Source organism: Coturnix japonica, chromosome Z (assembly GCF_001577835.2).
Source record: "Coturnix japonica isolate 7356 chromosome Z, Coturnix japonica 2.1, whole genome shotgun sequence".
NCBI lineage: Eukaryota > Metazoa > Chordata > Aves > Galliformes > Phasianidae > Coturnix > Coturnix japonica.
In genome coordinates this window covers 8,019,801-8,036,279 of record NC_029547.1, presented here as the reverse complement: position 1 = coordinate 8,036,279, position 16,479 = coordinate 8,019,801, and the positions used below count along the sequence as shown (strand labels likewise).

The window sequence follows — 16,479 nt, the reverse complement described above, 5'->3', positions numbered from 1 at the left end:
ATTCCTTATGCTGATCGCATGCCAGAAAGAGTGCCTTATCACTCACTGACAGCAGCTGAAATCCTCAGGCTGCTGGCTTACCTACAGAATACCTCCATCGAGTCTGTAGGAAACACAGTGCTCATGGGAAGCAGCTGAGGGAAATGGGACTTTCAGTCTGGAGATGAGGAGGCTCAGGGGAGACCTTATTGCTCCCTGGAACTCCCTGAGCTGTAGCAAACTGGGTGTCAGCCTCTTCTCCCATGTAACTAGCAGTAGGACTAGAGGGAAGCGTCCCAGGTTGCATTAGGGGAGATTCAGGCTGAATGCTTCTCTAAGTAAATGGTCAGGCATTGAAATGAGATGGCCAGGGAGGCGGTGGAGTCACCATCCCTGGTGGTGTTCAATAAACATTTATGTGTTGTACTGAGGAACATGGTTTAGAGGGAAATATTGGTGGTAGGTGGATGGTTGGACTGGATGATCTTGGAGGTCTTTTTCAACCTTGGTGATTCTGTGGTTCTATGATTCTAATTAAAAACAGCTTCCCATTTGCAAGTGTAACACAACTCCCCAAATTTTGCCAACAAATTCTGTTGGCTGAAACTTTCCCCTTCGTTACTACAGGAGCTGGCAGATTGCTAAAAATGACTGCCCCACTTCTTGCTAAGACTTTTGTGAAGCCTGACTTCCTAATGATCTGCGTGCACACAGAAGTCTGCCCAGTCTCCCGCAGCTCAGCTCCCACGGCTTTCCTAAGAAAGTGCAGAGAGGGGGAACACGCCGTGACCCCATTACAGGAAAGAAACTACCAGACACGTTCAGATCCATTTCAAAGTGTGAGGGGCTGGAAACCAGGTGCTCTTTGTTCCATGACTCAGAAAATGACTCCTTTTTCTTTTATATCTATATTCTTCTGATATTTGCAGCGGTGACACTTTATACAAAAAAGCTACTTTGATACTCCAAGGAATCAAATAAAGAAACATTTTCAGGAAGCAGCACACAAAATCTGCAAGAAAAATAAAAACTGCAACTTTCCATGAAGTTTTTCTGCCTGAATCAGAAACCAGCAGAGCCTGGTTCTGCTGACTTGCTCTCTGTCCCACACTCGGCCTCCATGTCTTTTCTTCACATCCCCATTCCCCCAGACCCTAAACACCAGTTTCCACACACATCCCCTGCGCTGGCAACATCCTGTCTGATCCCTCCCCATTCCCAGCCAGCAACAGGGCCAGTTCTTCCCTATCAATTTTCTCAACTCAGTTATCAACATGCTAACTCTGCAAGACACACCGAGCCCTCAGTTTTATTCCACTAATACTGCCACTAGACATAGCCTGTCTACCTCTAAAATGCATTGCATAGATGTGTGAGGTAGAAAGCCAACACGGTTCTATCATTCAACACATCCATTTCACATGAAGATGTTAAATTATGTTTTCTCATGTTCTCGGCCTGAAGAACAGTAGAGCTCAGAGGCCCCAGTGTAATCATGACTGCTTTGTGCTTGGCAACTCATAGAGAGGAAGACTGCTGTCCCTTGCAGATCTGACAGGCTAATAAGGACAAAAAGCAAGAAGCAGGCATCACAGAAACAAATAATTGAAGCAAGGGAGCAGAGGAATCCACAGAATTTTGCAGATTTAAAAGTAGGTCAAGTCAAGCCCAAATTTAAGTAGTTTGGCTCTGCCTTGAAATTAGAAGAAGAGATTTATGATTCAAGGAGTCTGGTGAATATTTATACAGCCATCTTCTATGAGCAGATTCCCTTTTGCACAGTTGCAGGTGTAGCACTTAGGAAGGGCCTAAAGAGTTCCATCTTTGTGCAAAGGTAGAAACAAACAGAAAATGTTTGTTGGTGGTGAGGTCCTGGCACAGACTTTCCAGAGCAGCTGTGGTGCCCCATCCCTGGATGTGCTCAAGGCCAGGTTGGATGGGGCCCTTGGCAGCCTCAGCTGGTGGGGCAACCAGCCCACAGCAGGCATTGGGGCTGGGGGGGCTTTGAGGTCCTTTCCAACTCAAAGCATTCTGTTTCTATGAAAATCTGACAGAACTGGTATGGTTGAAAAGGCAGAAAGATTTATGTGCAGATCATGGAAATGTCTTGAAACAGCAGTGTCCAGCTGGCTGCTCTGCTGAGGCCAGCATCAATGGAAACAGAAGGCAGAAAACTTCACAGAATACGTTAATTTTTAAATAATACCAAGACTCCTCTATTAGGGGGGTAAAAAGACAGCAGAGAATACACTGAAAGCAAATTCAGAGTTGGCAGAGAACAATGTTAAAATCCTTAGCAGTTTATAAGTTCAGCATGATAGCACAAAAATAGGCTGCCGAGATCCAGTTGTTGCTGCCTAAGAACAAAGACATGAATTTTCTGTTCTTACTAGCATGAAGCTCATTTCTTAGGGGAACAAGTACAATCATTTTGCCGTTACCCAACGCTATGACAATGACTGCACAAATTAATTGTGCAGTTCTCCTAACTACAAAGAGCAGACAAAGTGGTTCTGAGCATTACATCCTTAGCTATATTAACACAGCTTCCCCAAAAGTGCTTGTCACAAGGCATCAGCACTACATTCAAATCTAAGCTTCTCATCAGTTACTGAGCAGGGACAGAGGTAGGATTTCATCAAGCTGCCTGTTTGCCCCGACCACGCAATGAGCAGAGGAGCCTGAGGATGCAGAATTGCAGTGACACAGACGCGGTGGTCTTCAAAGGTGAAGTCTGAAAAGCAATCTGGAACAGCATCACATAACAACAGAGACTATTGAAAGATGCTGGGCTTGGTAACAGACTCAGCAGCTGAAAGGAAAACTGAGCAACCAAAGAGAAAACTTTGGGTGACAGCGCAGTGTCTAGCTATGCAAAAGCACCATTCCCAAAGGATTAATACAAATGTTTATCATCTGTGGCTCTGCATGTCCTAGTAAAATATTGGTCATCTGCTGGCAGGAGGTACTGCATTTACTTCCACTCAGTCTTCTGCAGTGAGAGAATAAATGTGCCTCTTGCAAACTGCCCACTGACAATGCAATCTGTTTAAGGCAGTGATTTCACACCCACCATAAATGCCTTGCGAACAAATATATTCAGACAATACAACTTCAAGGAGATATTACTTTAAAATGAGTGAGTCATTTTGAGCCTAAGCCAAGAAACATGGCAAAGTACTGTTTGAATCCACCAACTACTAGTGCTCATAGTCAAGATTCGGGTGTTTCCTTAGAAAAGCTGATATGGACTACCAACCTCCAGCTGAGCGCAAAGCTCTCCTTTTAGAACAGAACTCTGTCCTGTTGTCAAGAGTTCATTCTCCTAAACTCTGTCTGCTGTGGTAATTTGTTCAAATGGATGCTCAGATTCAGTCTTCACAAAAAATAATAATTTAAAAAAAAAAAAATTTACCAGAAAGTCTGTACTTCCCACTGATAGTCTAAATTATGTCTAAAAGGAGAATTAAAGTCTTGTCTTAATTGCGTTAAATACTGCAAAAATATCTTCCTTCTCATGTTACTGGGCTGTTTCCTAGGGAAACAAGTGCTCTGCAGATTTCTTTTCAATGCTTCTTCATTTCAAGACACTTAGTGAAAAATGAGAGAAAAGAGAGAAACCCAAACCAACTGCTATTCCTGGAAAGTCTGCAGACATCTGGGTCTCACGTGCCAAACAAGACAGGTAACTCAGCACCAACTGCACCAACTGCAGGTAGAACACGCGCTGTCCAGAGTTAGGTGCAAAGGAAGAAAGCTCAGGGCACAGAAGCCAAGTCTACGCAGCAAATGAAGGAGGCTACCTTTTAGCTTACTCAATATAGCTGTAAGAAAAGGAGTCTGCATTATAGGAGTGGAATGTAAAGTCAAGAGAAGCACAATTCATTAGCATGTGCTGACAGAACATTATTTTTTTTGTATTGCAGAAATAGCTGAAGTTACCTATCAAGCTTCATCCTCCAAGTACCATTTATGCAGCCTTTGCAGCTTGCCTGCAAAACTTTGAACTGAGCGAAAAGAACCTCCTTGCATTTGTATAGGTCTTCAAATTCCAGTGAAAGATGTAACAAAATTCTTTGTACCACATTTCCTAAAGCTAAGGATGAAAATATACAAGAAGATAATATCCAGAAAGAAAAAAGACCTGCAAATTCCTTGCTTAGTAATGAATATGTTCCAAGAACCCGTCATTAATCTAAGCAGATGCCCATAGGGACATATGCTAGTAACGACCTAAATAGTGCTTATAATGAAAACCTGGAGTCTTTTTTTTCCAGCCTTGTCCTTTCTAAAATACAGTTCTAAATTAGGACTTACAAATCGGGTCAGCCTTACCACTATTTTATTTTTTTTTGTCCCTTTTTTCCTTATTTTTTATAGAAAACAAAGTCATATTCAAGGAGATATGTTTAAGTTAATATACTTTTACATCCATCACCACAGATAAGCACAAAGAAACTATTTCAAATAGGTCACTGCAGCCTTAACTCAAAAAATATATATTTAAACTGCTTTTAGTCAATTTTAAAGAGTCCGTAGAAATTACGGTACTATTCAGCTGCACAGAGTCTGACTTAGATTGTATCACAGGTTACATAAACAACTCTATGACAACTGATAAATATAGGTTTCCAGCTCTACAGCCAACCTTTGAAAAGATGCCAGAATTGTGACTGCATAACAGACACTGAGCATCTTATGGACATCATCTGCAAGCAAGTCTGTCCAACAAGCCAAACTGACAATGAACAGCAATAACTAAGCCATACATTATCTACTGACCTGGATGTTCTCTACCTGTGCACCTTGCAGTAACTGAAATATTTAAGTGATTCCAACACCAAACTTCTCATATATGTGCTCTAAGGCAGGCTTTTAATACCTTCCAGGACACCTTTCTCCCACTGTAAAAAGTTAACATCATTCTAAAATAAACACATACACATCCTTAACACTCAAAACTGAGGATCTTTGGATTGTCTTGACAGCCTCTTCTGAAAAAGCTTAGCAAGTAATTGGTATTTCTGGCCTGCATACGTTGATTTAAGTTTCCATTTGATTATGAAGGGGAGAAGATTTCAGCAGTTTTAAGAGATGCAAGCTGAAAAAAGGATCCATAAATGAAAAGGAAAAGGAAAAGGAAAAAGAAAAAGAAAAAGAAAAGGAAAAAGAAAAAGAAAAAGAAAAAGAGAAAAAGAAAAGGAAAAAGAAAAGGAAAAAGAAAAAGAGAAAAAGAAAAGGAAAAAGAGAAAAAGAAAAAGAAAAAGAAAAAGAAAAAGAAAAAGAAAAAGAAAAAGAAAAAGAAAAAGAAAAAGAAAAAGAAAAAGAAANAAGAAAAAGAAAAAGAAAAAGAAAAAGAAAAAGAAAAAGAAAAAGAAAAAGAAAAAGAAAAAGAAAAAGAAAAAGAAAAAGAAAAAGAAAAAGATGCATGTGTAAAAGACCAATGCTGCATACAGCATATGGTGCGCTTTGACGTCTACCAATAAAACCATGGATGCCAGTAGTTAAGAATCCTGCAATATATCTTGTTACAGTAATCATTACCTCCTTCTGCTATTAAAACAACCACCTAGTCACAGGCAAGACATAAAGTAGCATCAACTCTAATGTCCCATAGCATATTATCTGCTGAATCACAGATACAGTGATAAAATCTAAACAGCAGCACTGTTAAAACTGTGACATTTATCACGTTGCACTATCTATCTTTAAACACAGTATTTGTTGAAGCTCCTAAAATTAGAAGGGAACACACTTCGAATACCATGGTAACTACTTGGCATGGTAAATCAAGGTCCTTAAGGATCCCACATTACTGCTATTGTGACTAGACTTAACCAAACGGCACTGAAGTATACTTGTCTACAATCTGAGCAGTAATGTCACTTTGGATTAAAGGATAAAATGAAAGGCCTGTCTGCTCAAAACAGAGATGAGATTTTTCTGACATTAATGAACTACTTTAGAAATGATTTTGTTTGGTCGGTGCATGGTCAGGACAAAGCTGGGTTGACAAAAGCTTGATTCTAAAGCATGATTTCAGTATACAGAGAACTCCCCCCATGAAGTTTAAGGGAAAAGAAGGAAGAAAAACAAAGAGAGGGAAGGTATAAAAGAACAGCTTGCACGTTAAAGAAAATAAACATTTTGGGGGCTGAAAGAGATTACCCTGAATCTACAGAAACTACTCTCTTGCTAGATTTTAGGTCTCCCTTTGGTGTTATCAAGCGTTCAATGATAAATTGAGGGTACTGTTTACTTATTCAATAAAAGCAGGATGGAAAAATACACTTCAGCTTTTAAAGCACACTTGAAACAGAAAAACCATGCCTCTAGCCTTTCTTTTCAATTCAGACCTGGATACGTTGCTCATCTTGAAAGCAGGCAATCCCTCGAGTTCCTATAACATTGATTTTCCAAAAGTAAGGGGAGAAACTGGTAGTGTCACAAGTGACAAACAACTTTCTTTATCCTCTGTTGGTCGTACAACAGAAGCAGGTCACAGCAGCAGGTCACACGAAGTCTGCTTAGCCTTTCATACAAACTTCACGCTTTCATCTTCCAAATAATTTGGAAAGTACATCTATTATCCAAGAACACAAGCTACCAAGTTAAAGATTTTCCTTTCTTTAGCTCTCTCTAGAAACATCAATACAAAAAGGCTCACAGAACAGACAATTTATATATACAAAAGTGAGAAAGATAAGGTAGACCTCAGTGTGCTGTGCACATTGTTATAGACGTCAACTCTTTAAAGGTGTATGTAACACCAAGCAGAAATGAAACCCACAGGCAGCGTGGGAAAGCACGGATCATACAAATAGTCAAAAAGGGGGGTGAGAGTACTTACAAATAAAACTTCTCTTCCCACACAGGATTCAAATTCCCAAAAATTGTTTTTGTCCTCTTCTTTGTTTTACCCACTTGAACAGTTACATATGGATCGCTGGAACCAGTCTTGTCTTTGGCCTGTAGACCCTGAGCACACACCACTGGAAGGAAAAGAGAAGGGTTATTACCACCCTCCAGTAACACAATGTGTCCATACACCACATGAAGAAGCGGGTAGCTCAGAATGTCCAGAAAAACAAAACCAACACTCATGAGAACTTTTCTGATGAGCCTCAGCTCACAGTGCACTGCAGTGTCCGGGATACGAGTACCTGTCTCCATTTGCTACCTGAGCAGAAATACAGTCCACAGATGCCTGTTCTCTCTAGTCTCAGACCAGCCCTGTCCTAGGTGCTCAAACAAGACCAACTGAATCTATGCTTCCTTCCACTCACCTGTGATTGTGATCTTTGCTGACCATTTCGAGGTGCCATCGAGCACGCTTTGCTTCACTGTCTTCATTTGCTGAGCATGTGTCAATTTGCTCTCACAAAACACATCTCTGATCAAGTCAAAGATCTCTGGTTTGTTCCGCTCACGGATTTTCATGCGATCCTTCATGGCCATGATGAAATTCTGGGTTCGATCCTCAGCTCCATGCTTTGAGCTCTTCTCTGCTGCTCCTGTGCATCAGAGAGTAAAAAAGAAGCATCAGAAACATGCAAACACAGAAAGCCACGTTTCATTGATGAATAGGGATGACGGAATCAAAGCTACAATTTATTTCACACAATGCCTCTTACTGTTGTCATTTATAGTTAGCCCTCCTATTTTAACATATGCAAAAGAAAATATGAACCAGTTGGAGCTGCGTGGAGATACTGGGAGTGCCCAGACTGGATCTGGGTTGCTCTCCTCACAACAGGCTTGAGTTCTACACCTTTGCAGCTGAGAAAGACCCAGAAGCAGAGCTCTAACCATAACAGCAGACATCACCATGTTCCCACTTCTCACGACCTTGCTTTGAATAAATAGATCCCTGCTTGGGAAGGTGACAGTGGTCCCTCACTGCAAATAGCATCTATAAGCTTATCTAAAAGCTTCACCTCAGAACGAAGAAAAAGTTCAGATGGGCCAAGAGTCACTATTTTTTACTGATGTGCTCTGCATGATTTCCCATTCAGCACTAAGTCACTGCACAGTGCATGGTCTGTTCTTCTGCTTGGAGCAAACATCAAGCTGGAGGCATTTGAAGTGCTTCTCTGGATCCCCTTCCTTTTTAGTTTGTTTCATTTGTAAGGAGATAGCCCAAACTGTAGCTGCCATATCTAATCCAAACACTTATAAGGTAGCAAACCGAATAGGTATGGGGCACAAGTACAGCATCTAGCAGCTAGAAACACAAGAGCCAGGAGCAGGGGTCTGTACTACATGGATATTAACTGGAACTTGAAAACAGAGGCCTCTGGTCCCTTGTGTATTGTTTACAAAATTTATAAGTTCATATCATTATGAGATAAGAATGTTCTTATGGTCAATTCCGCATTAGACAAATGTGTTAACTGGGAGAGCTTACAAAAAAAATGGTATAATGTTGCATGTTCTGGAGTTTTAGCAGTTAGTGCCCACAGAGAACTAGGGTCTGCAAATGCACACTCACAAAGGACCCCAGCAGTACAGCATAACAGGAACCTTCTTAGCAAGCCCAATCAGGTGCCTAGTGACAAATGCTGCCTAAAGATATCCACTTCTTGGACCTTCAGTCTAACATCTTTTACCATTTCAATAAAGAAACAAAAAGTCAATTATAACTTCCATCATCCCAATGGAAAAGAATAAAAGCAGTCTGGAACGGAATGTAACCACTGAAGTTTCAGAAGTTCATTAAGGACACTGCACAACAAGGCACACTATTCAAGATTTGAGCAAAAAAAATAAAAGCCTTAAGTTTGCATTACCTGATAATTATTTTTTCATTTTACTTGCCAGAGGCTCAATGTTCAGTATTTCATTTAGTACAATAAAATGTATCTGAGAAAAATCCCCAGAGTTTTCTATTGTTGGCTTAAGATGAAATGAAATCAAAATACTGGAATTAATTACACAGTCCCTGCTGTCCCCACTCACCAGAGAAGAACTACCATCACCCAAATTGATGTCTTGTATCGAACAATCATCCAGCCATAGACCCAACATTTATTAAAGGAATACAGAATTGAAATGATACCAGGGGCTACACTTTGAACTTCAGATAAGAAATGCAATTCATCTTTAATACAAGTAGGTCTTTTGGGGAGGGAGGCGGACTTGACGTAGGATACGAAGAGCTACAGAAACCATGAAAGGCCAAACTGAATAAGTGGTCCTACCTACCTGGAATTCTGAAATCTGTAATGAGCTAAAGAAACCATGTCCTGCCCTTTCTGATTTTATGGATATTGAGAATCAAACTAAACATTAAGAGCTTTAGTCTTGCATTAGTGGAGTGCTCAATTTCAGAAACATTCTCTAAAGAAATTACTAGCCAGATAGCTTGCAAATATCAGTGTTTCATTGTCCATCACAGAGATGGGACCAGAATTACCAGGAGTGGCACTAGTCTGCATTATTGCCTTAATGCAAGCACCCCATTCTTACGTGGCTGGAAATGGACAGAGAGAATTTTTCACTATATTGGAAGGCAAAAGGTGTTTTCCCTGCTGCTGAACTTGAATTGTATGTATTCATTCAGCTTCAAAAAAAAAAAAAAGGTTTTGCCAGTGGCTTAGGTTTTAAAGCAGTTCTGTAAGTAGCAATAAAAAGGCAAGGGACGATATAAATACCATGAATAGACGTGTACAATGTCATATAAATGGCAGTGGGCTTTCCTTATCTCTTCCTCCCTAGAAATGAATCACGAGTTGATTTATAACTGGAAACAGAAAGCAAATAGGACTATATTGGGACTGGTATTGATACAGCTCCTAGTAAACTGCCAGTGCTGTTATCTTATGCTTTAACAGGAAAAAGTCAAGAAACTGGCAGGATAGAAGACAGCTGTTCAGTAGGCGGATAATGCTTAGAAATTATATATTCCTGAAACTTAAAATAGATATTCAAGTTTCAAATAAAGGTATCCTTCCTCCTTCTGTGCAAATATTTTCCTGCATAGGATTCTGGAAGCAAACAGGCATCCATCACCATGGTGTCAAATCATCAATTCAAGATAGAAGCCAAGATGATTATCACAAGAGTGACTTCTCGCTCTCACTAACAGTCCACTCACAGAGCCAGGCTCTGGAATGCAATCTGTTTGGAGGGTAACACAGAAGTTTCTCATCCAAAACCCAACAAACATGCCAGGCTTCCAGTTCTGATTCAAAAAGCTCTAAACAACTCCATCAGTGAACCAAAGCCCTAGGAGCCAAACCAGAACCAAGAGGGGCATTCAGTACTGCAGCCTTCAAATATGAAGTTCTCCATATTTGTCATGCTAGGATACAAAAAAAAGCACTCTTACGGATAACCACACTCACAAAGTGCATTTTACATTTAGTAGTAGTTTGAAGTTTGAGATCTCAAATCCTCCTTTCAAGATCTCCAAAGAACAAGGTTCTGATATCTTAGGGCAAATTATTTTCTCAGGTTTAACTGTAATTGGTGGAGGACTTAGACTAGCAACTCTAAAGGAAAACAAGGCACACATCTGCAGCTTTTCAAACACTAGCACAGAACTACGTTTCTTTTTGTCAGTATCATGCCAATATAACGTCCCTCCTTTCCACCTTCTTCATAATTCTGCCTGCTTCTGAAAATCTATTTCTTGGCTTCCTACACATCTATCATCCTCTTCATTTGATATTAACATTTCCCGAACAGTTGGATTTCAGTTAACAGCACACTGGTGCCCAGGGCAAGAGATAAAAGCCCCCTTTTCCAAAAGCTTTACATGCTATAAGAATTTTAAATCTCTCTATTTAATTCCAGTCAAGTAAGAAAAGAAGTGTACCCATTCAGCGCAGATCTCAAGCACCTCCAAGAATAGGTGAAGGATAAAATAAAATAAAAAAAAAAAAAGCACATCTAGAACAAGTATTTATCACCTTATAATGAAAAGGTAAGTTCCCCATCAACAGAATAACGCCTTCACAGTACCTACTGTCAAGAAATGTAGATTTTTAATCCTCTCAGAGTAACAACTTGGTGACAATAGTTGCCATAATCCTGATGGCTGCAGAGAGCATGCCACAGGTAATTCCAGCATTTCAAACACAGTCATTTCAGGGAACAGTCCTGCTGAACTGAACTGCACAGCATGTCCCACCACACAGAGATACAAACAAAACTAAAAAGTGCTGAATCTCAAAAGCTGGGAGACTGAAAGTTGCAGGTTTTTCGCTTTTTTTGTTCTTAAATAAAATTCAGATAAAAGATTTACACCCCTCATCTCCGTTGGGTGTAGTGCATGAGATGCTGCCTGGAGCAGGAAATGCATTCTAAAAACATTCTTAATTGCCCCTCAGACAACAAAGGTTACGAGGCATTCCTAAAAACACCATGAGCAAATTAGCTTCAAAAGAGAAACAGCACCCACTTTTAGACAAATGGATTTTGTATCAACCCGCAGAAAAACAGTGCTGAATTTGAGTACTCTGTCACAACAGACCCACACGTTTGTTGATGGTATCAGATATTCACTTCCTTAAAATATAGATGGTAAGAAAAAAAGCCTTATAAGAAATAACATAACTTAATTCTCATAGACGTGGGGAAAAGGATCCGTTTATTCCCCAGAGAAAAGCACTGAGGCACAGAAGATTGATAAACATCACATCCTGATTCTAAAGACCCAGGCATCTATCCAAACGTCTGAAGTACAGACAATGGATTCGTATCTGTGACCAGTCTGAAAATTCATTTTACTCTAACACAACATTTTCTGGAAGACCTGACAAGAGTCAAATGAAAATATATCCTGAGGCATCAAGGCATAACCAATAGAATTGTACTTGCTACCAGCCTGGAAATTCATTTTGTGGAAGCCTTATGTAGGGTTAAGTGAAAATACATCCTGACAACATAGACTTTTTTGTTGGTTTTGTGTTTGTTTGTTTTGTTTTCATTGGCAACAACAACAACAAAACCAACAGTAGTAAAACTTTTTTAGGAAGAAAACCCTCCTGAGTTCAACATACAAGAAATTTCAGCCTCAGACTTATTGAATTTCTAAACTATTGCTTAGGCCTCACAGTCCCGTCATCATCACATCCTAGAGCCCACTGCACAAAGCTATTTAACTCCAACCAGAGTTAAATAAGCTGCTCCCACAGTTATTATTGAGACTGTTCCAGAATCTCCCAGTTCTCAACACTGAAGTCTCCTTTTTTCCACCCTTAATTGTCTCAAAGCAAATTTATTCCATTTTTTGTTGTATAAACAGTGAGCTTAGACAGACCGTCTTCCTCTCAGCTTTTTATCTCGCCCTTCCCCACCACACTGCAGGCATAAATAACATCAGACAAGGATTAAACAAATTCACAACCATCACTGTCAGCCATTAAGCACAGCACCTACTGCTCAGAAAGTCATTAAGTCATGGAAAGTTGAAAAAGTAAAGCAGAGTCATAGGAACTCTACACTGCGTGTTTAACGCCTTTGTCTTGGGGTCCATCATGATGATTTCAGTTATACCCCATATGGCTGTTCTTCATTTCCTGAAACAATATTACCTCTGTCTTCCTCCTGCCCTGAACTGCCAAACCCTCTTTGCAAAGATTAACAAGCAAATTCATACCATTCTATCTCAAAACGCTCTCACACATTTTCCCCTTTACATTTGAACTTTGCCCAGTATCTGTCCCACTCTGAAGTCCTTCTTGCACATGATTGCCAGAGCTGCCCTCTGCAAAAATATATTTCCTCTTTGTAATTTCTCAAATTTACTTTTCCTTCTATTGTTTTCAACTTCATTATTTCTCCTCTGAGCAGTTTTGTGCCTGTTTCCTTGCTGCTGCTGGTACAAACTCCATTTTCCTCCACTCTCAATAGCATTTTCCCACACTGAGATATCACAGCTTCTTTATGACATGGTAATATCTAGGATGTGCATCTGAGTTAAGCTTAGGTACACATATTAGCAGCTTTTCATCTCAAACGCTGGAATTCATCATTTAGTATCGTGAATCCAACTGGCACTCTACATCAGATTTTGTCATAAAGATGAGTTATGTCTTAACTAAATTCTCTCAAACCAAGTGAAATCTAGCAGCCCTGTCCTTAGTCACAAAATTATCTCTGTAGTGATAGTAGCTGGTTTCTACTTCACAGAACTTCCTGAGTCCTTCTGATTTTTTCCATCGAATTGGAATGACAAGAAAACTAAGAGTGAACAGAAGAAGCCCCACCTTCCTGCTCAAGATTTAATGCTTACAGTGTAAGTTTATCATGTCTTATACAAGATACATAAGATATGTCTAAATATATTCATGTAGATAACTTGCTCTCAAATACAAGCATATGACTGAGAACAAATAAAAATAATCTGACCAATCCCGATGCCCAATTGGACAGTTAAAAAGAAAAACAAACACAGATCCTTTTAAGTTTCTCCACTCTCTGTGTCAGGGTTCCTCTATTCTGCAGTGTCATAGTTCTTCACCTTCTTTGAAGAGGGCTCAATTCTGATCACTGCAGAAAATCAAGATAAGCAGAAATGCAAGCAGGAATATAAGATACTGCCCAGACACTTAAACATTACTTATTATCTAACCCTTCATCTGTCCTTATTCAGTACAAGGTCTCTAAAGAGATTCAGCTTCAAGGCACTCCTATTCAAATGACATAATGCCTTGCCAATCTGCACTAGAAGAATCCTACCTAAATTCACAGATGGTAATCCCTGAGCAGGATCTCTCTGGTGCTCTGGAAAGCTTAAAATGTACATTATCACAGACTGAAGGTTTAAACAAACAAACTGCCTGGGATACTGAGGCAGGAAGAACAGATAAAATGAGTATGCCCATCTTAGTAGCTTACCCATCCAGCACACTGACTATCTTCTGTGCAGGATATGATAGCAAGCATACCATCTGAGCTGATAAACAGAGATTAAACACATTATGCAGGTTAAAACAAACAAAAAATAAACAGCGGGCTGATAGGGACAGGTTTAGCCTTATGGCCTACTTACAGAAAACATACAGTCATTTTAATAAATGCATCTTCGCTGCTCCCTGAGGATCAGGGTTTAGCAACACACATTTAGGAAAGCTCCTGTAACACTCTTTGAACAGCCATTTTTCACTGCATCTCTCAGGACAGGAAGCAGCAAAGCAACTACTCACTCTGTAAGCAGTCAGCGTTGAGCAAGTCTTGGCACTTCTCATGGCACTTGACTCCACATTCAGCGCAGCGCATTCCCTGCCGTGCGATACCCCACAACAGCCCCTCACATTCATAGCAGTAGGTAGGAGTTGTGGCTGTCCATACTTCGAAGTTGTGTGGGGTTGTACAAGAGATAGGGTAAATTAAGGCTTGCAAGGTCTTCTTATAGACATGAGATTTCTGAAAGACATAGAAATCAACATCAAGGAAGGTGATTGAACCTGCTGTTGCTGGTTATCACATAGGTGGTAGGGAAAAGGCGTGAGAAGCGCAATACATCTACACATCTTAAGTAGCCAAATCTATCAGTCTTTTCCATGTGTTAGCAGAGAATCCCCCCACAAAAATGTCTCTCCAAACATTTAAAAGAAAGTAAGTGAGATGGAAGAAATGAATTACAGGTTTTGGATGACGGATACCTTGCATGAAGTAAGTTTCACACAATAGATAGCTGAGAAGTTTGTATTTTTCAGGGACATATAAGACATGTTAAATTTTATTTTTTACATTTGTTTTCTGTAAACAAATAATGTGAAGTTTCACATCTGTATCTTTAGACTGTGAAGCTGGCTCTGCATCCCACAGAACCTAATTCCCCTTACAAAGCATTAACATGAGCTACACAGTTCTCCCACTTACCAGCTCTTCATCTTTGAGAGATGTTCTGGTGGCCATTGCTGAGGTAATTCCGGCTTTCCGGGACTGAACCAGTGACTACAGAGGAACAAAGTTTGTTATTCAATACAGGTATCTAAAAATGCAGTGGTACTACATACCCAGGGATGTGAGCAAGGACACCCCGTCATGCCAGATATCAAGCCAGCAGTCTAGTACATTCAAGTTGCTTTCTTAAGTGACACATCTCACATTTCACATCTCAAAAGTCAAGGTATACTTTGAGAGACCTCCAACTTAACTTTATCTGCCCATAGGCATTCTCACTGAGGAAAATGTTTGTTTGACTGGCAAGAACTGTCAATGAAAACTGGGCTCACCTCTCCATGTCTATGGTAGCAACGGTAACACTGTTATTGCTTAAGATAATTGTGTGGGACCGTCCTCTATATTTAATTTCACTTGTAAACAAAATAAGGTTTTTGTCAGGTTTTAAATTTACACAACACTCAAAAATGTGACAGTGAGAAAGACACAAAAAGGATAAAGAACAGGATGGGTCAGGAGAACAGGTTTGAATGCGCTGGTGAATCACAATCATTGGCCATCACTGAATACAATGAACAGCATTTCTGCCTCAGAACTGCCTCCTTCACAACACAGCAGTGCTGCTCTGTAGCTCTGAGCAGCACAGGCCCCAGTCTCTGCAGCACCTAACATTGCCACGGACAGATGACAGCAGAGAAGGCAACTAAAATCAGTAACATCTAATTTAGATCCATCAAATTTTATCAGAAATCTCCATTAATCCTCTGATTTATGTCATTTGAAGACCGACCAAAACAGTTCATTCCATCAGTGATGTAGCAGGACAGGGTACTTAATATGGATGCACTGCAGTGCTGCAGGTTCAAAATGAAAAGCAAATAAAATGAAGGGAAGGTAAAACATTTTTGTTTCTGGTGAAGACTTTGTGGATAGTCTTTAGCTCCACTTACCATGGCCTACGGAGAGAGTGAATGAAAGCATTCAAAGGAAGCAACACAAGTTAATGCCATCATTGCACAGATTTAAAAGATGCAAGCAGTTAATAAGACACATATTATGCTTCCCATGCATAAGCTGGCAGAGAGAACTGTATGCATCTCTTCACAGGAACTACAGGATACAGAAACCTTCAGCTTTTCAGCTGTTGTAACATTTCCCCCAACTAACTATGAATGTGCTGTATGGACTGAACACACAGCCAACAGAAAGCCATTTGTCCCGCTGAAGCCTTATTTCACTGTATGACACAGAGATATGAAACTCGTCCTCATTACTTGTTTGACTCTTGTGCTTCCTCAGTGCGGGAGCCTACTGGTAATACTGCAAATTACTTTAAAACACTGGAGCATATTATGTTCATTTGTCTACCCTCTCAAATTCCAAGTTGCCAGACCTCACATGGTCATCATAACTTTCCTCACAGCACATGACTTTTAGGAAAACGTATTAAAAAATTACAGGCCTAAGTTTAATCCAACCTTCTGAGTAGAATAAAGAAGGAAAACTGAATATGAAAAATGTCTTAATTCTTCCAAATGAATGAAACACTGTATGAAAACACACCTCGTTCTGATTGTTTCTAACTCCCAAACTCTTACTGTAAGAATTAATTAAATTAAGCAGGAAACTTCTAACTTCTTCAAG

General features: G+C 39.9%; 1 protein-coding gene across 1 annotated transcript in view; it reads right to left on the bottom strand.

Moving 5' to 3' along the window:
* UNC13B (unc-13 homolog B) overlaps nucleotides 1-16,479 on the bottom strand; it is a 199,008-nt gene that overhangs the window by 69,608 nt on the left and 112,921 nt on the right. The window contains 4 exon segments of the mRNA XM_032441195.1: nucleotides 6,830-6,971; nucleotides 7,266-7,493; nucleotides 14,133-14,352; nucleotides 14,812-14,886. Coding sequence (XP_032297086.1) covers nucleotides 6,830-6,971; nucleotides 7,266-7,493; nucleotides 14,133-14,352; nucleotides 14,812-14,886 — 665 coding nt within the window.